Consider the following 25,102-nt stretch of genomic DNA (forward strand, 5'->3'; position numbering starts at 1 on the left):
CTCTACCATAAAGGCTTGATTGGTGGAGTACTGCAGAGATGGTGTTCTTCTGGAAGGTTCTCCCATCTCCACAGAGGAACTCTAGAGCTTTGTCAGAGTGACCATCAGGCTCTTGGTCACTTCTCCCCCGATTGCTCAGTTTGGCTGGGCGGCCAGCTTTAGGAAGAATCTTGGTGGTTCCAAACTTCTTCCATTTAAGAATGATGGAGGCCACTGTGTTTATGAGGACCTTCAATGCTTTAGAAATGTTTTGGTACCATTCCCCAGATCTGTGCCTCGACACAATCCTGTCTCGGAGCTCTACGGACAATTCCTTCGACCTCATGGCTTGAAATGTCTATTTTAAAAAAATAATTAAAACATATAATTTCACTTCATAATTATGGGGTGTTGTGTATAGATTTCAGAGGATTTTGTTTTTATTTAATCCATTTTAGAATAAGGCTGTAACGTAACAAAATGTAGAAAAAGTCAAGTGGTCTGTATACTTTCCAAAGGCGCTGTATGTGTGTGTGTGTATACAGTTGAAGTCGGAAGTTTACATGCACCTTAGCCCAATACATTTAAACTCAGTTTTTCACAATTCCTGACATTTCATCCTAGTAGAAATCCCTGTCTTAGGTCAGTTAGGATCACCACTTTATTTTAAGAATGTGAAATGTCAGAATAATAGTAGAGAAATATTTTTCAGCTTTTATTTCTTTCATCACATTACCGGTGGGTCAGAAGTTTATATACACTCAATTAGTATTTGGTAGCATTGCCTTTAAATTGTTTAACTTGGGTCAAACGTTTCGGGTAGGCTTCCACAAGCTTCCCACAATAAGTTGGGTGAATTTTGGCCCATTCCTCCTGACAGAGCTGGTGTAACTGAGTCAGGTTTGTAGGCCTCCTTGTTCGCACACGCTTTTTCAGTTCTGCCCACAAACTTTCTATAGGATTGAGGTCAGGGCTTTGTGATTGGCACTCCAATACCTTGAATTTGGTGTCCTTAAGCCATTTTGCCACAACTTTGGAAGTATGCTTGGGGTCATTGTCCATTTGGAAGAGCCATATGTCGACCAAGCTTTAACTTCCTGAATGATGTCTTGAGATGTTGCTAAAATATATCCACATAATTTTCCTCCCTCATGATGCCATCTATTTTGTGAAGTGCACCAGTCCCTCCTACAGCAAAGCACCCCCACAACATGATGCTGCCACCCTCGTGCTTCACGGTTGGGATGGTGTTCTTCGGCTTGCAAGCCTCCCCCTTTTTCCCTCCAAACATAACGATGGTCATTATGACCAAACAGTTCTATTTTTGTTTCATCAGACCAGAGAACATTTCTCCAAAAAGTACGATCTTTGTCTCCATGTGCAGTTACAAACCGTAGTCTGGCTTTTTTATGGTGGTTTTGGAGCAGTGGCTTCTTTCTTGCTGAGTGGCCTTTCAGGTTATGTCGATATAGGACTTGTTTTACTGTGGATATAGATACTTTTATACTTGTTTCCTCCAGCATCTCAACAAGGTCCTTTGCTGCTATTCTGGGATTGATTTGCACTTTTCGCACCAAAGTACGTTCATCTCTAGGAGACAAAACGCTTCTCCTTCCTGAGCGGTATGATGGCTGCGTGGTCCCATGGTGTTTATACTTGCGTACTATTGTTTGTACAGATGAACGCGGTACCTTCAGGCGTTTGCTCCAAAGGATGAACCAGACTTGTGGAGGTCTACAATTTGTTTTGAGGTCTTGGCTGATATTTTTTGATTTCTCCATGATGTCATGCAAAGAGGTACTGATTTTGAACGTCGGCCTTGAAATACATCCACAGGTACACCTCCAATAGGCTAATTGACATCATTTGAGTCAATCAGAGGCTTCTAAAGCCATGAAATCATTTTCTGGAATTTTCCAAGCTGTTTAAAGGCAGTCAATTTAGTGTATGTAAACTTCTGACCCACTGGAATTGTGATACAGTGAAATAATCTGTCTAAACAATTGTTGGAAAAATTACTTGTCATGCACAAAGTAGATGTCCTAACCGACTTGCCAAAACTATAGTTTAACAAGAAATTTGTGGAGTGGTTGAAAAACTAGTTTTAATGACTTTAATGACTTGCTCAGTGATAATTGACACTTCCGCATTGTGCTGTTTATTTCTGAAAGTTTTGTCCAGTGAAAGCAAATATGCCATGCCATGCCATATGCCATTTGTTAACACAACACAGTACAGACTTGGATACACATTATGCTGAATGTTAATCAATAAAAAACATCTGTTAAATTCACTGCTCTGTTTTTCTTGTTTACAGTGGGTCAAGTCATAGGGTATTGAGGGAGGAATTCTCGTATTGTTACAACACCAATATTCTTTTTGAATAAAGGTGCTAATATGGCTGTACTCTATACACAGTGTGGCTCTGACACCAGCTAAGAAACATCAAGGGTATGTCAATAGGGTGGCAGGTAGCCTAGCCGTTAATAGTGTTGGTCCAATAACCGAAAGGTTGCTGGTTTGAATCCCAGAGCTGACTTGGTGAAAAATCTGTCTGTGCCCTTGAGCAAGGCACTTAACCCTAATTGCTCCTGTAAGTTGCTCTGGATAAGAGTGCCTGCTAAATGACACATGTAATGTAAAATGAATTAATTTGGTAGTGCACTCATTTCTTGTCTGAACAAGGAGGGCAACAAGACTTTGAGCAGATCTACAGATTTCCAAGAAACAATTTAAATCAAACAAATGTATAACTGTAGCAGTTCGTTAGTTATTGTTCATTCATGTCTGTTTTCAGACCTCAAATGGTCTAATGTTGAGTAGTCCACATCCTACACTATTAGTGTTATAGATCCAGCTGTATGCTTTGAAATTAAATGAAAACCCTGAATGTCATTCAACCTACCCAGTAGCCTTGTATTTAGGCCTACTTAATTGTATTAATGTTGTTTTTTAAAGTATTGGTTCATTCTTATCAGTTGAACATTTATTTCGATAGGAGGAAGCGTGCTTTAAACACGTGGTTGGAAAGCTTCAGTCTGCTGTAGAGGGAAAATTATGAAACAGCTAAGCAGTCAGTAACAAGAACCATGTGTACACCCCCCCTTTCCCCATCTGCACCCTTCAAGCCCTCATTTCACCCCCCCCCCCCACTTCCCTCTTCCTTCAGAACTGTTTTTGTTTTCCAAACAAGGCTCTCTGTACAGGAAATTGTGTACTTTGGGAGCATTCAGGAAGGCAGAGAGCACATTTCCTGTTAGGACCATGGCAACAAAAAAAGTGTGGATAAAAGGGGTCAGTAATCTCTAAACCAGAGAAACAGCAGTCAGCTATTCCCCTCCCCTGACTTCACTTCCCTCCCCTTCTCACAGTCTTGAAATTTCAAACCTCCATGCCACTCCAGTGCCACAACTACCATGACCTTCGAAACATGGATAAATTGAAAACTGGACGCAAGAAGGATAAAGAAACAAACACAGAAACAATATTCCTGCGCCTCACTGGGTACATCTCCACAGATACAGGGGAGCCAAAGAAAAGGGAGATTGTCTGGGCGGGAGGAAAAGAGGAGCGAAAAAAGACAGAGGCAGACTGAGTAAAAAAAACTACAACAGGAAACAAACTAATTCTGATGCTGTTTCTGCAAATCCTTCTGGGATAAATCACTTCAGAGGACTGCCATTCCCAAACCACATTTCCAGATATTTCACAATTATAACTGACTATGGTTTTTCCCTTATATTTTTGATAGATTGATTGGAAATGTATAAAGCACTAAAAAGCTTAAAGGAAAAGTGACGTCAACATTATTCTTCTCACATGGACTTTTCAGTCTCCCAAACTGTTAGTGTCGTTGGTCAAGATGTGAGTGGATGAATCCTTTTTGGGCGGTTTGTATGGTTTTTACTTTTGGGCTACAATTTTTGCCTTTCCCAGGGTCTGTTGGATCAATGGTTGTATATTTGAGGATTTGTTTGTTCTGAACTCCTGGACTAATAACTGGATCCAGATGAAGAATAAAGGAGCCAAGCAGAGGTCCAAAAAGAAAGGAAGTGAGAATGCATTTGACTGTGACTTGACAGAACATCTACAGAATTCAGGAAAAGACGGTAAACTAGTTTCTTTCAATGTTTATTATGTTGCTTCCCTTTCCTGCTGCTTCCCTTTTCTAGCAGATTTCAGCAGATTTCATCATGTCCCATAATAATGACCTCATGAATTCAGAATGCAAACAAATTGTTACAGCAACAGAGCCCAATTATTGGTCCATATATAGTCGTTATTTAATGTGTACTGGATTTATTGAGGGCATTGTCATATTTCATGTTTTCGGATTTATTAGACATAGTAATAACCTGAATAAACAACAAATAATAATAGTTATAATGACAAAATAATAATACAGAATGATTTAGAAAACACTTTTCCAAATCCACCTACATTGAGAAAAGGTGTTCTCAGACCAAACATTTAACAATTTAACAACTTGGTCTAGACATTTTTATTTTTATTGAGCTATTACAATGTTGGTGCTTTGGTCTGAGAACAGCTTTTCCTAAACTCACAGCGAATTCTCGATGACTGTTCGATACAGGATATGTAATGGTGCAGTTGAATTATCAATACATGTTCTGTATGGAACACCTCTAAGGTTTTAGGAGAATTCTTAATTAGATTGAGCCTTATTCAACACCTATGTTTTCGGGCAAAGAATATGTTAAACCTCTGATTTGGTAAACTTAGTGTGAAATTGGTTAGGAAAGATCCCTGCTGTTTACATAAGTAACAGTTAGACAGTACATTATTTAGTTTATTCAGGTGTGTGATGCAGATGTATGTTGCAATTTGGACATCAATGGACATATGTTTTACATTTCATGAAGTCCTTTACGCAATAACAGAGGGGATTTGTGACTTAGGGTGTGGCTCCTGGTGTTTTTGTCAACTTCTCACCAAGAGGCCTGCGTCTTGCTCTCTTTCTCTCTCCCTCTGTCTCTGTGTGAGGATTCTGGGTGGGCAACACTGTTCACAGGGGGCAGTAGCAGCCGACAGATCATAATTCAGACAACAATTTGAGGATGGGTGTGTTTACCCAGATAGTATTTGAATGGAGGTAAAAATAGTTACATGAAGTGAGGTTATGCGATGTGACTTGGAAACCTTTTACTTTGAACAGATTGAACCGATTTAACAGCTAAACAGATTTGATAAAGTAGATCCTCTTTACACAAGACACATGTTTCTGTTACAGGGGGAGAAGGGACTATAATTTACTGTATATGGCTAATATGATGATACTTTTAGTTTTTATTTGTCAATTACAAGTGGCTTGTGATATCTGCTTTTGTTGACATGACACTGCGATATCAGCTGTTGTTGACTGTCACTAACTCTGTCTGACCCTAGACAGGGAAGAGAAAGAATGTTTATAATGACTTCATTTACACAGACAATTTACCTACGAGGATGTTATCCAATCTAACAATCAACAGCATCTTATTCAATAAGCCGTATTCTTAGATTCCTTTTGAATCCACTAGAAGATTTCCAGGCAAGCAGGAGTTTCGTTCTGAGCAAATACTCAAAAGTAATGGTGAATCAAATCCCATTCGGACCAGGCAGCTACCATTCTGACCACAGGCATGTCACTGTGAGTGTCTGTTCAGATGTGGGAGAACAGACTTTCATTCATACAGCCCATGGGAACCTCTGGGCAGATTGTTTCAAAGCTCCGAAGATGGAATGAATTGTTTTCGTTTTGCTTGGCTAATGTTCAGCTGCATATCAGCGACATCCTCATGTCTATGTGCTTACTGATTTTATTGTTCAGGTTGTGTTGTTCATGAGATATGTTAAGAGTCAAAGTAAGGGAAACAATGTTTAAGCTTAGACATTGATTTATGCCACTGTTCCACTATAAGGTATTGTATAGCTTATGTACAATAGCTCTGCATTCTCTGGGGACAAGACATCCACGCTTGTCATTGTGTGGCTAAAATGTTAAACAATCCACTGTCACTGGGCCACGCCACTGGCTAGATGGTTCCTCATCCCATTGTAAAGAGTTCTGGGAAGGGCCTCATCGTGGGGCGGCAGGTAGCCTCATGGTTAGAGCGTTGGACTAGTAACCGAAAGGTTGCAAGATTGAATCCCTGAGCTGACAAGGTAAAAAATCTGTTGTTCTGCCCCTAAACAAGGCAGTTAACCCACTGTTCCTAGACCGTCATTCAAAATAAGAATTTGTTCTTAACTGACTTGCTTAGTTAAATAAAGGTAAAATTAAAAAATGGAAATGCCTGGTAGCAAAGTGGGAAGTTGAGCTATGTGTCTCATGCTTTACTTGTGGAAAAGGGGAGCTTACAGGAACATTGTGCACTGTACAGCTACACTTCTCTTCTCAGGTTGTTGAATATAATGGTTTGCCGATTTCAGTCTAGAGTGGAATCATCTTGGCAAAACGAAGTTAGCTATATCCGTTTGTTTTTCTTTCAGTATAGCAAGGAGGTAGACTAACATATTAACTGCTGTAGTCTATGCTATACTGTGCAAAAGAGTAGCTATTCATTTTTTATTTTCAGTTTAAATGTATTATAAAGGTGTTCCTTGATTTCCAAAAATATATTATGGTAGAAAGCGACCCTACGTTCCTCTTGAATACAGAATTGTAGATAACATATTTTAAGAAAAGAGATACCCCACTAGGGAATAAAGTTTCGAAAGCAATAGAGAATTGGGTGGTAACATTTTGAAAGGCCATTTTCTATTAGAGGAAGTGTCACAAGTAATACCAGCTGCAAGGATTGGGTGTGTCCACCTTCCTCTGAAACAAACAAACCATGTTTTACTTCCTGAGAAATTACACCTTCTTCACAATCAACAACCTTATGGAATAAAAAGCAGAGCTACTGTCTAAAGTATGTTTAGAATAAATAAGTACTGATACAATTTATACTAATGGCATTCGGTTTCTCCCAAACTGCCCTTCTCTATCCTTCTCTGCCATGGAAAAAAAGGGTTGACTCAAAGAATGAGCCAAAGATCCAGATTCTGTTTATAGCACACACAGTATTAAAGGCCCAGTGCAGTCAAAAAACATGATTTTTGTGTGGTTTATTTGTTTTTTCACACGACGAGGCTGGAATAATACTGTGAAATTCTGAAAATGATTGATTATGCCCTTTTAGTGTAAGAGCTTTTTGAAAATACAGCCTGAAATTTTTGCCTGTTTTGGTGGGATGGCGTTTTGGTCTCATCAGTCGGTAAATTAGTTAATAGACCAATAAGAGTTCCAAACCTCTCTGCCAATAACAGCAAGTTTTCTGTTTTCCCCTCCACACTCAAACCACTCCCAGACAGTCCTAGCCAAAAAGCTATTTTTGTTTCTTGTTGACCATTTTAATTGAAAACAATCACAATAAGGTACTTAATCATTACCCAGAAATGATCTGATATCGAAATAAAATGGCTGCATTGGACCTTTAAACTGACCCTGTCTAGTTCATAGAGGCACTCCTCTTTCTGCTTCATGTCAGCAGTTGAAATGGAATGCCAGAATTTTCCTAACTGCTAAAACCCAAGTTGCCACGTTTTCCATTCACCTCCCTAGACTGAAAAAGTTGCCTATTACAGAAAACCTATATTACGATTTCTCTCATAAATCATAGCTTATTCACATAACTTAGTAAACAAAATCATAGTGACGACAGTGTTATATGTTGACCTTCACCTCTCAAAATCTGTATGTTGCCAGACTGGACCCTCCAATTTTTTAAATTTGGTTTGCTATGTATGTGTGTCTTTTGATGTCGAATGTATGGTTAAAACAATATTTTTTTCTATATTTTTTTTCAGTTCCTCAAGTTTTAAGGACATGTGCAGAGTTCATTGAGAAACATGGTGTTGTGGATGGAATATACAGGCTCTCGGGAGTCACCTCAAATATCCAGCGACTAAGGTAACTATTTTAGCCACATAAAATGCCTTCCAAAAGTATTAGAACAAGGAAGTCACAGTTGGTGTTTGGTGCTCTATACTTAGCATGTTTGAACAGTAAGTTTATAGATTTAGGCCATTGTGAACATACCATGTTGGACAACTTTTGTCTATCCAATATAAACACACGTTTCTACATTTCAATCTTACAAAACATACATATACATTACTAGAGGAGTGTGGAAGCGTCATGCGTCTCCAGCTGTATTGATACCCATGTGTTTGTGTGCTTACTTACAGACAGGAATTTTGCTCTGAGTTGTGCCCTGACCTCACAAAGGAGGTGTACCTCCAGGACATCCACTGTGTGGGCTCCTTGTGCAAGCTGTACTTCAGGGAGCTACCCAATCCCCTGCTCACTTATGAGCTTTACAAGAAATTCACTGTGAGTACTGTTCAAAGAGGTAGGGTCTCTACCTGTCTGTAATGCACCCACTTTGTTAACCAGAATGTCTCTTTGATTTATATTAGGAATGAGTCCTTTAATAGTGAGTCACATTCAAAGAAAGAATGACATGCGACATTGATAATACTTGACTTTTACTGTGTAGGACGCCGTCTCAGTCCAGGAAGATCATGAAAGGCTACAACATATCCAGGACGTCATTAAAGAGCTACCACTCCCCCACTTTAGGTAAAACTCACTTCAGCCCTTTTGCTGCCTCTGTGATGTACCTTTCCAATCTTTATATGTGGTTAAAAAGCTAAACAAATTGTGTTTGTCCTCTCTCTTCAGGACTCTGGAATATCTTACCAAGCATTTGGCCCACCTGGCCACCTTAAGTCCCCAGACTAACATGCACACCCGCAACCTGGCCTTGGTATGGGCTCCAAACCTATTGCGGTGAGCTCTACACTAATTGTACACAAACCAATATCATCTTATCCAAGAACATACTAAAACACTTATATAACTATATTATGTTCTTCCATTTTGTTTGAGTTATACTCCAGCTGATATTTAAGGTAAAATACCTCCTTGGTTGTGACTGAAAGCATTTCTACTTTCTCGTTTGGCTATGTGTTTTGTAGCTCGAAAGATATTGAAATTGCATCCTGCAATGGGGACATGGCTTTCCAGGAGGTGCGGGTTCAGCAGACTGTGGTTGAGTTCATTTTAAATCACACTGAGCAGATCTTCAACCATGCAGCTGCACCAATAAAAACTAAAGAAGGTACGTTGTTTGAAAGTGTTGATTGTGTGAAATTTATAGATTTCCTGAATGTTGCCCTCTTGCTTGTTGCCCTCTTATCCTAATTTTATGTTGCCATTGGAAAACACATTGTATTTACTGTCCTCCTTTCTACCTTATGCCAAAAGGATTTTTTTTGAAAGACATTGTTTTGCTACAGGACCCAGTTTGATGTGTGGGGAGAAGTATGCCACTCTTCCTATCAGTGGCCAAGGTGGGCCAATGAAGCTGATGAGCCTAGAGGAGGCCCAGGCCCGCTCCCTGAGCCCTAACCACCCAGCACGGAAAGAGCGTCAACGGGAGAACAGTCTACCTGACACCAGCACTGCCACGCTGTACCATACCGTCATAGACATATCGGATACCAAGTGAGATGGATGAGAATTCAACTGACTGATTTATTTAGTATACTTAACAAACATGCTTAATACACATCCTCTGGGCTGCCAGGCACCTGGATACATTTGGCAGTGAAAACATGAATCAAAAAACACCTGCTCAAACATAGTATACAATCTAACAATAACCCCGAAACAGAGTACACAGTAAAATACCCTTCAAATAAGTCTAGGTTGATTGTACTGTTTTAGCAATATGTATGTTAATTTGTATTGTTTTGTTGTACATTTTGCTTTTGCTTTTCAATGCACACATTGAACTTCAACAAATAACATCCGAACAAGCCATGTTGTTTAACGTACTTCATCATCTCCCTGTCTGTCAGAGGAAAGGTTTCTGGGAAATCGAAGAAGTGGAAGTTCATCTTCAACCTGGGCAAGTCTGTGACGGACTCTAAGGGAAGACTGAGCCGGAATGGGAGCGTGTTCATGAAAGCACAGAACATCACAGGTAAAGCATGATGAATACGCTTATCAACCAATATAGTGAACCCCTTTTCACTGCTAAGGCTAAATGATATATCAAGGTTGCAATAGAATGTGTACTATCTTACTATGTTTCCCATGATAAATTGAATGATCAAATGAAAATTAATATCACACAAATAAACATGCTACTTGAAAAAATTGAGTTTATGATACAGAATAAAATAATATGACTACATTGTTCGTTCACAGAAAAGGCAGCTATCCGACCAGCGAGAAGCATGGACTCTTTGTGCTCTCTGCAGACAGGTGGGGCTGAATGCACTACATTGTATACAAAACACTTGTGTCATCGTTAAATCTACTCACAGCAGTTCTCTCTCCTATATACAAATCTTAATTTGCTTTGTAAATAAGGCTGAGACGATGTGTATCTAACAATTTGCTTCTCATTTGATTTCCAACACAGATGATGACAAGGCAGGAAATTTCAGCTCAGCAGGCGGGGCCAACGGTTTCTTTGCGCCCGGTATAAAATCCAGAACACTTGAATCTGACACGCTCCATGATGTCAGTGAACAGGACCAGAGGCGGGAGTTTGAGATGAAGAGATTGAGCGAGGCCACAGGCGGCAGCAGCCCTAACATGAAGAGAAGGGGCTCTCCAAGCGTCTCACCACCACAGCAGAAGGCTCTACCCGAACAACTGAAGGTTTTCAAAGGCGATGATGACCTCAGCAGCTGCCAGCCCAGCTCCCCTAAAAACAGGAGGATGCTGTGTTCTGGCTCCACCCACAGCGGTGCATCCAGGCCCTCCTTCCCTGGAAGTCTCTTTCCAGAGTCCTCCCCCAGGCATCAGCGCAAGGCTCTCAACATATCAGAGCCCTTTGCTGTGTCTGTGCCCCTGAGGGTGTCTGCAGTCATCAGCTCCAACAGCACCCCCTGCAGGGCAACAGGGAAGGAGAGGCCTGCTGCAGCTGCTCTGAAACCAAGCAGAGAGACCTCCCAGTCAGAACAGAGTGACAGTAGTGGTAGCTTAAATTACAGAGAGCACCCCCTTGGAGAGAGCAGTGTTGTGAGTGAGAGCATTATCTACAGTAACAGCAGCTCAACCCCAGTGGAAAAGGAGGAGAGACCAGCAGAGGAGAGGAGCAGAGAGGAGGCAGGTTTCAAAAGGGTGACAGAAGGTAGGTCATGTTCACCTGTTTACATAGAAAAAAGCCTGTGTGTGTGCGCTCAGATTAAAAACCTTCCTCATCATCCATGGTAATATTGTCTATTAATAAAATAATTACATATCTATTTATTTTATTAGTTTCAAGAAGTGAAGGAGAGGTGAACGATGTTCAAGGGAAGGTGGAAGTATCTGACCTGAGTCAGTCTTCCACTCCCACCACAAGAGAGGAAGATCAAGAGAGACAGCAATTTCCTGGGAAACAACTGGACAACCCGCCAGCACCACAGTATGAGCCAAAAGAACTGACACAACTGGTATGTTTAATCTCCAGTTTAACACTGTGCTTCATCACAGATAATATACAAAGAATAACACAATGACAATGACTGTCGCTTTAATAAGCATTTGTAATTCATGTTTTGCAGGATATGGGATCTTTACCTATCAAGGAAGAGCTGTGGTCTGACCTCCATCTTGAGCTGAAAATTACTGAGCCTGAGATTGACATTATGGACGAGGAGTTTATGCCTGTTTTCTGTTCCACTAAGAAAACTTGTGAGGATGTTAAGGCAATGCCAGATGCTCCAGCAAAAAGAAGAAGCAGCCTTCCAACTCACTCATTATATAAGGGACAGTCTTTGATGCCCACCAGGCCTGCACTGACCTATCACGGTGCTGACACTGTAGCACATTCAGCAAGAAAGCACTCCTCAGACACACAATTTCCAAATGACAAAATGTTACATTTCATGGTCGGCACAGATATGAAAAATACACCTCTACACGCTGCTGATTCAACAGATAAAACAAAAAACAAACTACACACTTCCTCAAAATCTAAGCTCCCAGAGACCGATAAACCCACTTTCGTCAAGCCACGGCCTGTGGTTACTCACCTCGCAGAGCCAAGTTTACATTCTACTCAACAAAGCCAGGTCACAAAAAGTTTGCAGCCAGGGGATGTCGTAACAGACATAGGCACGTCTGTAGCAGAGAAAGGAAAAGAGCCATCAGGGAAAAGTATAAGTCAAGATGGGGTCAAAGGGGTTTCCCATGACAATGGAAAGAATGCTTTGTCAGTTGTCATGGGAGGCATTGAGAGGCTTTCAATATGTTTGGAAGAAAGACCCCACCACACCTTGGGGCTACCACACCAAGACGATGAGGATGGATGTGGAGGACACTCCGAGTTGGAGGACTTGGAGGAGGAACCTTGGGAGGAGGTCTTCCGCTCCACCAAACAGTGGGTAACCAGTCCTCTCCATTCACCCACACTTAAGGATTTGTTTGGAAAACTAGATGTGTCATCGTCTTGTTCTGCAATAGAAGGTTTGAGCTCCAAAGAACTAAACGTTCCTCCTCTATCTAGAGATGACAAATCAACAAATGGATCATGTCCTTTTAAGAGCATAGAAGTGTTCCCAGGAAATAGGTCTCAGGCATGCAGCCGCAAAACAGAGACCAAAATCACACATCTACTTCCCTTACCCTCCAAAACCACCCTGGTCGGTGATGATGCAACGAGAACACAAAGAGGAAACAGCTGCACAGCCAAACAGAAAAACACCTCCTCCTCCCAGAGGTTTCACAGACAGACGTCTTATGAAGCATCTCATTCAGAAAAAATAGAGCAGAACAGCTTTTCCAAACACAGGCCCTACTCACTCAATTTGGATTTAGGACATCGACGCATCAGAGACATTTCCAATCAGCAAAACCTTGAATCAGCTGAGTTGTCCTCCATTCAGAGAGGGGCAGTGACACCGTCTGAGACCAAATCCAACGGCCTGTCCCAGGAACTGGAGCTGTTCCTGAGCCATCGACAGGCCCCTGTGCGCCGGAACTCGGCCCCCGTCAGTGTGTCGTCTGTCAGGACGGCCTTCATGGTAAAAACGTGTCAGGCTAAAGCCGTGCCTGTCATCCCCCCCAAGGTGCAGTACAGCCACATACCTCATCCCAGGCAAGACAAGGGCTCTGGTGCAGGAAAGGGACCAGAGAAAGAATTCACAAAAACCAGGGGAGATAAACTAGATCCTGTACCTCTTCTTCCCTCTATGAGGGATCTAAAGGAGGAGTTGGAGAATAAGGAGCCAGTGCCGAAATCCCAGATAAGGCAGCCTATTGCAGAGAAATCTACAGAGACTAATAAAACTACACCTACTTCAGACCCACCGGTGCTAAGAAGGAAACGCTCATCCAATGCAGAGGCCTTTTCTGATTGTCCAAGACCAGAAAGGTCTACGGTTCTACAAAGGCCATCCTTTAGGAACCGCCAGAGACCACAGAGCCTCATCTTGTTCAGTCCACCCTTTCCCATCATGGATCACCCACCGCTGGGGGATGATGCCAAGCTCATCCTCTCGCCCATCAGAAGTCCAACTGAAACATCAGCACTTGATATCTTTTCCAAAGAGATGGCAGAGAACCTCAGGACCTCAGAGGGGGTGACCCTGCGGAACAAAATGACAATACCCAAGAGTGGACAGAGACTGGAGACCTCGACGAGCTGCTTTTATCAGCCACAGAGGAGGTCCATGATATTTGACAGCAGAAACCACAGGCAGATTGAATGAGACACCGGACAGTTTAACCAGTCATGTAGCTACATGCCCCTCAGACTATGTTTCTCAACACTACTCTGGTTATCCTCCTTTTCATCCTCCCTGTTCTTGGACTTATGTAAATGATTTGAGCAATATTAGGTCTATAAATCTACCTTTTGATATGAAACTATTTGGGGAAATTAACAGTTTCTTTGTTTCCAATGCTCTACCAATCACCTCTCTATCCTGCACTAATCTGGACTCGTGGTATGTGAAGATGTGTGTATTTCCTTCAGCCCAAATCATATGCAGTAATTATCAATATTCAAATGATATTTTTTTTAATCAAATGTTAGACATATTTTGTAAGGTGCATATGAAGGATAGACAGCCAAAGAGAGGAAAATGTTACATCAACTCATATTGCCATTGGTATTTCAGAAAAGCCATGTACCGGTAGTTTATTTGTTTACATCTCGTCATTAGCAATCACAAGATTGCCTTTTGGCAAAGAGAGTTGTACCTTCAGTACTAGCTAGCTACTTTGTAATTAGTTATACCTTATGTCTTAAATATGTTGCGAACTGAATAATGACTTCATATAGTATGAACCCGCTGACGTCCAGCTCTTGTCACTGTGATCAGCTTTTATCCTAACAGTATCAGGGTAGTGTTTTTTCAACATTCTATGTAATGAGAACTGCAGAAAACTTTTAATTGTATTATGGACACTAATAGTATTTATTTATCCAGTTATTAATCTATAGATGGTCATTAACACACTTGACCAATTCTTAGTTGTTTTTTTGTTGTTACTTTTAAGATGGACAGAGTGTGTTCTCTTTATTGGTTTGTAATGTTTTGGTAAAGTCCGATGTGCTTTTAGAATGAGGAGGACAGATGACAGAAATACCTAAAGTAAAGTGTCTGATGTGATAACTTTATCTTAAAAACAAAGCTTTGCTGAGAAATGTTTTGAGTTATAATCAAAAGGAATTGAGGGAAATGGATGTGCTGGCATTTATAATGGTGTAGATTGTGAAAAAGAGGACTCAAACACTATGCATTAAATGTTGTGAAGACTTAAAAAGATATCAGAACAGGGATTCTGGTTGTTTGCAGCTGTGTTGACATAATACTACGCTTGTAACCTGTACAATTTTGTATTGAACAAAATTGAATGTATTAGGTATAGCAACAAAAAATTAAGAGTACAGATTATTGTATGGGACAATTTCCAAACTTTTTTGAGAAAGGTAATTTGAAAAATAAAATTGTATTTAGTACATTTATTGGTTCTCTTAATTTTGATTAGAGACACAATTGATTACATTTTAATAAGGTTATTTGTTGATCATAACAAAAAAGTGTTATATTTGCATTACTTCTTTACTGGTAGGTCTGAACTGAAGTTTATTTGAAGCTTTCTTTGTTGGTCATCCTCAGAAATCCAACTGATTGTAGTGGAAAATTACTCCCAGTATCACAAAGAACTGCAGGGAAAAACAAAGAAAACCATTGATCCAATTCTCCATGTCGCTTTTTTCCTATTTTTTCCCACCACATTTAAAGGGGCAATCAGCAGTTGCTACATACATTTTTGAGATTATAAATTCGCTATATGTACCCACTGATTCTCATGACTCATGAGCTTAGTTTAACTGTTGTACTCCATCAGAACCCAAAATATAAGCTTGTTTAACTCAAATCAAATTTTATTTGTCACATGCGCTGAATACAACAGGTGTAGACCTTACTGTGAAATGCTTACTTACAAGCCCTTAACCAACAATGCAGTTTAAGAAAGAGTTAAGAAAATATTTACCAAATAACTAAAGAGAAAATTATAAAAAGTAACAACGAGGCTATATACAGGGGGCACCGGTACCGAGTCAATGTGCGGGGGTACAGGTTAGTTGAGGTAATTTGTACTTGTAGGTAGGGGTAAAGTGACTAGTTTTTGTAAACAAAGTAAATGTAAACAAACACTGTATAGCCTCAAAACATGGTTAGAACTTTCGTTTTTATGTTATGGATGGTCAGGTCTTGCATCCATCGCTCTGTTTCTGAATTTGAGAGTGATTATATTTCTCCAGCCCTATCCTTCACTGTTTTTATCGAAACAGTAGTGGGGACAGGCTTTGATATTGTTTCTACTGCTGATTGGCCCTTTTTAAGGGGAATTTTAAGTAATGCCATCTTAAAATATTTAGGCCTACATGATGAAACGAAACTTATTTTGAATAATGCATACATTGTCTCAATGCTAGAGCAACTACATTTGTTTCTGCAGTGCAGATTTGTTTGAATACTATAATATTGCATACAAATGGTTAAGGAAGTCTGTACTCACTGTCCAACACAATATGGCGAATCCAAACCATGAGACTCCAAAGCCGTGTCTGATCAAAGGACCAGCAATGTAATCATAACAACCCTAAAAGAAAGATAGATTACATTTTATATTAGAGCACTGTACTGTTTAATGTAGCATAACCCCTCTAGGCACCTCCATAATTTTACCACACTTTATTCAGATCGAAGCAAAAAAAAAAAAAAAGGTTATTAAATGGTTCTTCATTGTCCGTTCATGGAAGAACTATTCACAATAAAAACTCGGTAAGTCACTTTAGAAAAAATATGACTTATGATTTTTTCAATTAACAATTAGATATGTATTTTCATGGTAGCTTGAACATAAAATGATCTATCACGCTAGCAATCCTAGCTAACGTTAGATAACGTTATTTACTGCTAGCCAGCTTGTTAGCTAGGGAACCCTTTGCTAAACCATTTTTGCTGCACTCCCTCAGTCTTTTGGGGTTTGTGGGGCACTCAATAATGAGGGGATGGTGAACATTTCAGTGTGGTCATTGACAAAGTCATCTTTGAGAATTACCTGTGCATGCAGGAAAGGGCTAACCCCGATTTTGCAGGCCTCTAAATGGCTGATGGCTCCCGTAGCGTCCTGCTGACAGCATTGTCTGGGCCAAGGATTATCAGCATCTGTGTTCTGCTGCCTTAAGTGGGACTCATACTTCACCCAATCCTCTGGCCCGTACACTCCACAGCACTTAGACTGCAAGAGGAGCACTCTGGTTACTAAAATGCGTCAGTTAATAGGACAGTTCAAGACCATAAACGATTTTACATTACCAAACGGTGGTAGTATAGAACAGTAAGTAAATAATAAATCATAATAAAGTAGTCAGTACCACTGGGCAAAAACTGGTTGAATCAACGTTGTTTCCACATCATTTCAACCCCAAAATTTGATGTTGAATCAAAATGGAAAACTGATTGGATTTGCAAAAAGTCATCAATGTAAGGACATTTAATCTTTTTCTCACCCATCTTTTAACCTAAATCCAATGACATGGTGACATTTGTTGTTTATTTCACATTGAATTCATGTTAGTTGTCAACTCAACCAAATGCAAATCAAAACTAAATAGTGAACTGATGTCTGTGACCAGTGAGGTAGGCCTAGCTACCTCAGTCATGAACCGGTTCCATGTTTCTGTTATCCCGTTGATTACATAGATCTGGTCCTGGGTGCTGGGCAGATTATCTGGTAGTGGTTTGTTGTAGTTCTGTAGCATTTGCTTCAGGAAGAGGTTGGGGACAAACTGAGGAGATGCATCAAAATGTTGAGAAGATAGCCAAACACTGGTTTTATTTAAAACATGTATTTAAACTTTATTTAACTAGGCAAGTCAGTTAAGTGCAAAATCTTATTTACAATGACGGCCTACCCCGGCCAAACCCTCCCCTAACCCGGACGACGCTGGGCCAATTGTGCGCCGCCCTATGGGATTCCCGATCACGGCCGGTTGTGATACAGCCCGGGATCGAACCAGGGTCTGTAGTGACGCCTCTAGCACTGCATTGCAGTGCCTTAGACTGCTGCGCCACTCGGGAGCCCTAATTCCATTTTTTATCATAATATTGAGTGTAGCAAAATCTGAAATATAATATGCCAAGACCATTTTAACAATATATTAATCTTAATGATTTACCCAGTCTTTATGTGTTGCAGCAGTAATAGCTGATGCCACCTCAAATGCATATATGATCACCATCAGGAGGATGTACTACAGGTAAGACCGTTAAAACAAAAACATGTCTGAGTCATGAGTTTTCTGGCCAAATGTTCCAGCAGGCCAAACCAATTATGTTTTTCAGTCAAAAGGATAATATTAGATTTCCTTTAATAACATTTACATTTACATTACATTTACATTTAAGTCATTTAGCAGACGCTCTTATCCAGAGCGACTTAATAACATAAGTATACAGGCATAGAATGTTTTTAAAATAGTATTGTTGGAGATGTGACAGGGGTATAGCAGAACAACTCACAGCTAGTAGGATATTTCTTTTGGACACAACTATGGCATGCATTCCAAATATCGATGTGCAGAAAAGGGCAAACCCAGTGAAAACGCCTATCCAGGCTCCCCTCCAGATGCTGTCATTTCCTGTGGCATACACCAAAACATACAATCCGCCTCGATCCGATATGAAGAAGATACACATGGCCATCAAGGCAATCCCGCAGCACTAAAAACAGAAGGGGAAGGGGGATACCTAGTCAGTTGTTGAGACAAATGATATCAGAGGTAAAGTCTTTTTTTATTTTTTTATTTTTATAAACCTTTATTTAACTAGGCAAGTCAGTTAAGAACAAATAATTATTTACAATGACGGCCTACCGGGGAACAGTGAGTTAACTGCCTTGTCTAGGGGCAGAACGACAGATTTTTATCTTGTCAGCTCGGGGATTTGATCCAGCAACCTTTAGGTTACTGGCCCAACCACTAGGCTACCTGCCGCCCCTCACTATTTCATATTAGTCAAACTTACTGCAATGACCAAATTGCCCCAGATAAGCAAGGCCCTAAAGCAGCGGTCCTTGGTGTCCAAATCAGGTGTCATGTTCTTCTCTGTATCAAAAGTAAAGCATAAATGAGTAGAAGTGCTTAACATTTGTGCGTAGACGGTTATGAACTAAACCAGTCACTATAGTCAAGGTAGTGGCATAAACATTTTTACATCTAGAAATGTATTAATGAACAACAAGTAAATTCTAAAAGTGCAAGACCGGACTGGACTTAAAACCCAATGTGTTATGATGATTCAGGTGACACTGTGGCCTGTAAATACAGGTGTGGATCAAATGTACATGGTGTCAGATTGAGAGGTGTTGTTGTTCTCAGGGAGACAGGAATCTGTGTGACAGCAGAATCTCATAAAGAAAATAGAACTATAAAACCGACCAGTATGATTAATACCGGTCTACAACCTTCTTTCAGAAAGACTGAATACTAGATCTATCAGAGAGTCAGACAAAATCACAAATTTTCATACAAAACCCTATAATCCTGTAAATAACAGTGTTAGTAGGGAACTGATCCGTGCCCTGTCATTGCAAACCACAATACAAGTGGAGACCCTACTAAATGAAACTCAAGAATTGTCATGCAAGTTGCAAAAACTATTATGTTTACAGTAAGATGTATTTGGCAACACCAGTAGCCCAGGCAAAACTGAGGTACAATCTAGATCAACTCACACACCTCTTGACCTTCATGACTATCCCATTATTGTGGTACACTTAGAAAAAAGGTTCCAAATGGGTTCTGCAGCTGTCCACATAAGAGAACCTCTATGGAAAAGGTTCTACATGGAACCCAAAAGGGTTCTACCTATGGGGACAGCCGAAGAACCCTTTTTGGTTCTAGATACACTCTTAGAAAACAAAAGGTGCTATTTTAAATATCACTGAAGTGTCATATGTGTAGTAAATGTGAAAACAAACACAGATAAAGGCTTACCTCAGTAAACAGAGTGACCTGTGAGACACATCCACAACCAAATAAAGAATGAACGCTCCCCACGACTGGTCTTTCATTGAAGTAACATGAGATTGTGAAACCTGTTTGGTTAGTTTTGAGTGTTTATTGTAAAAGCAAGACAATCCTGAGTCATTACAAACAAAAGTGACCCAAGATACCACCTTGAAACAGACAGTTGATTCTCAACTTTAATGACTGTATTTCCGCAAAACCAAAACGTAATGGACCACCAAATTGGGAAACTGGTCCAAAAAGTGTTGTCATTGTTGCTAAATTTCATGTAGGCTGCTCACTTATAACAGTTCTGCCAAGTGCCAACTGAGTATGCCTAGGCCTATTCTGAAATGTGAAAGTATGACCATGTTCTTGGTTTTGAAGTTGATCCACTGCATACAGTATGGATGATCACTCGTTATAACCATAGCATAATGTTTTTCTGTTTTCTCAATCTGCCATGGCTTGCAGTCTTTACAATGATTGGAGAATCATCTTGAAACATGAAAAACATAGATCAGACAGCGTGCTTCGCTTGATCTATCACTATGTGAACTACACATGGTACAGGTCTGTCTCCATGGTGACATAACATGGCACTTTCTTCAGTCCTCTTGCTATGTTGGCTAACAGACCTAGTTACCATGGTCCTATCTATTATCAGTGATGTGCTTAAAGAAAATAGAATTCAAATTCTGAAGAATTACTTTGAATTCAAATTCTGAAGAATTATTGTTTCCCCAGAGTCTCATTATTTACAACACTGTGGTGCCACGGGGGCTTACTCAAATGAAATGAAACGCATCAGGAGTTTCAAGGTCGATGTGTAGCTGTGGCAGACAGATAGCACAAGGGCCTGTAGTGGCCATTCCTTCACAGGCAGAGTACAGTACGTTTTTCTAAAATGAAAAAGTGGAGGAAGAAAGTGGGAAAAATTATAATATTAAGCATATAGGTTATTTTCTGAGATTAAATAGGCTAGAAAGGGAGGGAGGGAAAAGGCTAGGTGCCCAGATGATAGCAATAAATTATAGAGATAGATAGAGACAAAAAATAATTCTAAAAAGATTAAAAGAGAATCAATCATTTTGATTTGATTCATGTCGTTAATGCTTTTTAATAAGCTCTAACATACAATTTATGAAACTTTGACTTAATGTCTTGAAAACGTCTAAACCCAGATTGCTTCATTGTAGTGGCTCATCTGAATAGCCTATTTGGTGACTGGCTGAGCATTGAACAGTCTGCCTAGGATACTAAATAAAAAAATTATATTTGTTTTGTATACTTCTGTTGCATTGAAGTTATTCTGCATTTGAGATATCAAAATTGTATCACAAGGTTGATTGTATGTCTGGTCTTGCTAAATTGTAATTTGGACTATAAGATAGCTAGCCTACTTCACAATCATTGCCATTTTACTAAGACTTGGTCTATAGATTGCTGAAGCAGTTTATAGTGTAACATAGCCTATGTGTATTCCTGTGAATGGCCTATGCTAGCTGGTGATTTGGAGTCCCCCAGGAGATATACAGACGACACTGTGAGCAATGAATTACGTTTTACTCATGATTGAATGACGCAGTTGTCTTCTGCAGTGCATGGTAGAACAGGCTGCTAGCCTACTCTATTTTCTCTGGTTTGCCGTTGGATTCTTCTCTGTTTCGAATCTTCAATTGTACCTGAGCAGGAAAAAGGGTGACTTTCCATTACTGAGCAGTTATATTCTTAGGCAATAAGGCACGAGGGGGTGTGATACATGGCCAATATACCACAAACCCCCGAGGTGCCTTATTGCTATTATAAACTGGTTACCAACGTAATTACAGCAGTAAAAATAAATGTTTTGTCATACCCGTGGTATATGGTCTGATATACCACGGCTGTCAGCCAATCAGCATTCAGGGCTCGAACCACCCAGTTTATAATGTAGGCTACATAGTGAGGGGGATTCATGGTGACATTACAGGGACCCAACAACAACCCACCACCTCTGCTAAACAACCCACCTCTCACCCTCTGTTTATATGTGGCAATACACACAGGGTAAAAAAAAGAGCAATGAAAGGATTTAAAAGGGTTCAGGTTGCCTGTATTACTGCCTTGATGCCAAGAGGCCATGCAAAACATGTAATAGGCCTTGTTATGATATCTGTATGGTCTCTAGGCCTTTATCTAAAAACATAAAGGAGTCATCTAACCTGTTCTAACATGAACTGAAGAGGATCGTCTGGCCTGTCAAAAACCAGGTTCTCAGCAATCTCCTGTAGAAAGATCACGCAAAAAGATGATTAGATTGGAAACACTGTATGCCCATGTTTCATGATCACCAACTTTTGTTTCACTTCAGAAGTAAGGTGTTTTTCTCACCTGAAAGATCTGAAGAATTTGATGACTTTCCATGTATTTTACAGAGCTCTCATATGGGTCAAAGTAGGATGGCACAGAACGTGAAGACAGTTCAGCAGTCTCTGTTATAAGCACTTTGTCTGTTGCTGGGTCTGCCATCTGAGCAGAGAAATTATTACATTGTCATTTTTCCATACTGCATGATATGACACTCCAAAAACCTGTATACAGGACTAGGAGGAGTTTCAGTGATGAAATTGGCACCTCTGAAGAATGAAAAAGTGAAATGGTCTGGCAAATGATCCATAACCTGTTTTTAAAAGTGACAGGTTACTAGCATCACCGACAAGCATCACTACTCTGGACGTTTCTGACTTAGAATATGTGGACAACTACAAATATCTAGGTGTCTGGCTAGACTGTAAACTCTTCTTCCAGACTCATATTAAACATCTCCAATCCAAAATTAAATCTAGAATCGGCTTCCTATTTCGCAACAAAGCCTCCTTCACACACGCCACCAAACATACCCTCGTAAAACTGACTATCGTACTGATCCTCGACTTCGGCGATGTAATTTACAAAATAGCCTCCAACACTCTACTCAGTAAACTGGATGTAGTCTCACAGTGCCATCCGTTTTGTCACCAAAGCCCCATACACTACCCACCACTGCGACCTGTACGCTCTCGTCGGCTGGCCCTCGCTACATATTCGTCGCCAGACCCACTGGCTCCAGGTCATCTATAAGTCTTTGCTAGGTAAAGCCCCGCCTTATCTCAGCTCACTGGTCACGATAACAACACCCACCCGTAGCACGTGCTCCAGCAGGTATATCTCACTGGTCATCCCCAAAGCCAACACCTCCTTTGGCCGCCTTTCCTTCCAGTTCTCTGCTGCCATTGACTGGAACTAATTGCAAAAATCGCTGAAGTTGGAGACTTATATCTCCCTCACTAACTTTAAACATCAGCTATCTGAACAGCTAACTGATCGCTGCAGCTGTACACAGCCCATCTGTAAATAGCCCAGCAAATCTACCTACCTCATCCCCATATTGTTTTTATTTACTTGTTGCTCATTTGCACACCAGTATTTCTACTTGCACATCATTATCTGCACATCTGCTAATTTGTAATTAATTCGCCACTATGGCCTATTTATTGCCTTACCTCCTCACGCCATTTGCACACACTGTATATAGACTTTTTTTCTATTGTGTTATTGACTGTACGTTTGTTCATTCCATGTGTAACTATGTGTTGTTGTTTGTGTCGCACTGCTTTGCTTTATCTTGGCCAGGTCACAGTTGTAAATGAAAACGTGTTCTCAACTGGCCTACCTGGTTAAATAAAGGTGAAATAAAAATAAATAAAATAAAAAAGTGACAGGTTGTGAGAAATGAAGAAAGTAGAACGTAGGTCTCTAATTGCGTTTTCTCTCATTACCCTATATCAGCACATAACTCTATGAACAGTAAAACGAAATGACTGAAATTAATTGACAAACACCCACCTTTTCGTATGACAAGTTATTGTTTTTCCTCAGTTACTACAAAATGTCAATGCCACTGATCTTTAGGCGCAGTGGTGGCTGAATGTGAACCTCTCCGGGGCGGGTGTTAAACGTTGCCCCAGCAACTGTAAACAAGAGCTTTTGTGAAGTCATTTATACAGCTTTCAACCGTATAGAAAGGCGCCCAGTTGTGAATTTGAGCTATTGCAAAATACACCAGTCTGCCTAGTAGTAGAGAAGTGCTGGATACGGGATACCTTAGCAATATTCTCCCAATATGTTATTTTCAGTTGAACAATAGGCCCACATTAAATGTTTTATTATATCAATCATTCATGGAACAGCTACAAATGACACTTATTGCTGAAATAATTTTGTTCATTGCATCAATAAATGGTGCTGTGTTTAACATAATAAATATCTGTAGAAACGATTTAGACCAGATGAATCCATAAAAACTATTTAGACCAGATTAATCCATAAATATGCCTGCTATGCCTAATTGATTTTAAAGTGTTAGGAAATGTTCAAAAGAATGATCGTTGTATTCAGTTGGTGTCATGTCTACAACCGAATATTGTTTTATATGTAGGTTAATAGTCTAGCTGTTAACAGCCTCTGTGACACAGTGTCCTCCCCTGAACCTGAACCCGTAATAAAAGTACATACAAATATACGCCAGATGGCGCTCGTAATCAACTAAAAGTACACGTCTCACAATATCCGGAAATCTACAAATCGGGATGAACATTTAGCTACTGCCATGAGAAATGGCGTTTGTTTGACGCAACACCCAGCTATACTGTACATTGTTTGTAGTTATGAGATTTGTCTTGGTGTACTAAGCGAAAAAGGAAATACGCTTATTTCATTTTACATTTGCTCAATGGTTCTCTTCATGTTGTCTTTCATAATCTAATATAGTAGGCCGAAGCACGCGCATTATTATTATGCTATGACACACGTAGCCCAATTATCCTACAACATAGCTTTATTCATGAAACATAACCTGCTGATAAGCATCATTCCGTATGAGAACGTAGGTGATACTTGGGATTTTGCAGATACGTTCAACATCGTCGTGTTGCCTGCAACTAATACCCCACGTTTAGAATATACAATAAACATTAACTTCAGCTCAGTTTAAGGTTGATTATTCCAGTCTAGACATCAGACAAGCGCGCGCGCGCACACACACCACACACACCTGTCACTGTCTAGACGAGGAGGGGGCACACGGAGGGGGTACGAGGAAGGGGGGTCACTATTTATTTATTTCTTGCCAGTCAGAACATACTGTAGGTCTGTCTATATGTGAACGCATTGGAGAACAACATTTTTTAATATTGCTTTACTCAATCTGATTGGCCAGCTAAACCGTCAGCATTTCCCCCCCCCACTTGGCTTGAGGTCAGCTAGGGACGTTGAAAAATAAATAAATGAGAAAATAGAAATGCGTAGAAAGTAAAAGACACGGCAGGCAATCTAGCTTGTTGGTACTAAAAATGATAGGCAGGTACGTCATCCAATATAAAGCTGCAAACCAATCGGTAGCGGTTACTGACAACGGCATTGTCCAATGCAAAGTACAGACACATGATCGACATAATTCTCAATTGACTGCCCTTTTGATCGAGGATGGAATATTGAGACTTGAGAGAGTGCTTCTGTTTAAATTA

At 40.2% G+C, this 25,102-nt stretch overlaps 2 protein-coding genes across 3 annotated transcripts; one reads left to right on the forward strand and one right to left on the reverse strand.

Moving 5' to 3' along the window:
- The first annotated feature begins 3,307 nt into the window (after positions 1 to 3,307).
- On the forward strand, positions 3,308 to 14,995 carry LOC139552640 (rho GTPase-activating protein 31-like). The gene is made up of 12 exons (XM_071364545.1): positions 3,308 to 4,088; positions 7,831 to 7,933; positions 8,212 to 8,356; positions 8,523 to 8,605; positions 8,708 to 8,815; positions 9,004 to 9,146; positions 9,325 to 9,532; positions 9,889 to 10,013; positions 10,241 to 10,297; positions 10,458 to 11,174; positions 11,303 to 11,478; positions 11,590 to 14,995. Exons 1-12 carry the CDS (start codon positions 3,989 to 3,991, stop codon positions 13,735 to 13,737), a joined length of 4,113 nt encoding a protein of 1,370 aa, XP_071220646.1. The 5' UTR covers positions 3,308 to 3,988; the 3' UTR covers positions 13,738 to 14,995.
- LOC139552641 (uroplakin-1b-like) lies at positions 14,982 to 23,536 on the reverse strand. Of its 2 annotated transcripts, XM_071364546.1 has the most exons (11): positions 23,424 to 23,536; positions 21,930 to 22,067; positions 21,761 to 21,823; positions 19,545 to 21,241; positions 18,574 to 18,653; positions 18,070 to 18,270; positions 17,727 to 17,801; positions 17,202 to 17,336; positions 16,607 to 16,786; positions 16,061 to 16,144; positions 14,982 to 15,200 (listed from the first exon to the last, which is right to left on the reverse strand). In XM_071364546.1, exons 5-11 carry the CDS (start codon positions 18,643 to 18,645, stop codon positions 15,150 to 15,152), a joined length of 798 nt encoding a protein of 265 aa, XP_071220647.1. In that variant the 5' UTR covers positions 18,646 to 18,653; positions 19,545 to 21,241; positions 21,761 to 21,823; positions 21,930 to 22,067; positions 23,424 to 23,536; the 3' UTR covers positions 14,982 to 15,149. The 2 variants fall into 2 exon arrangements, with proteins under 2 accessions (XP_071220647.1, XP_071220648.1); XM_071364547.1 differs by lacking the exon at positions 17,727 to 17,801.
- Between the last annotated feature and the right edge of the window lie 1,566 nt (positions 23,537 to 25,102).

This window comes from Salvelinus alpinus, chromosome 24 (genome assembly GCF_045679555.1).
Source record: "Salvelinus alpinus chromosome 24, SLU_Salpinus.1, whole genome shotgun sequence".
Lineage (NCBI taxonomy): Eukaryota > Metazoa > Chordata > Actinopteri > Salmoniformes > Salmonidae > Salvelinus > Salvelinus alpinus.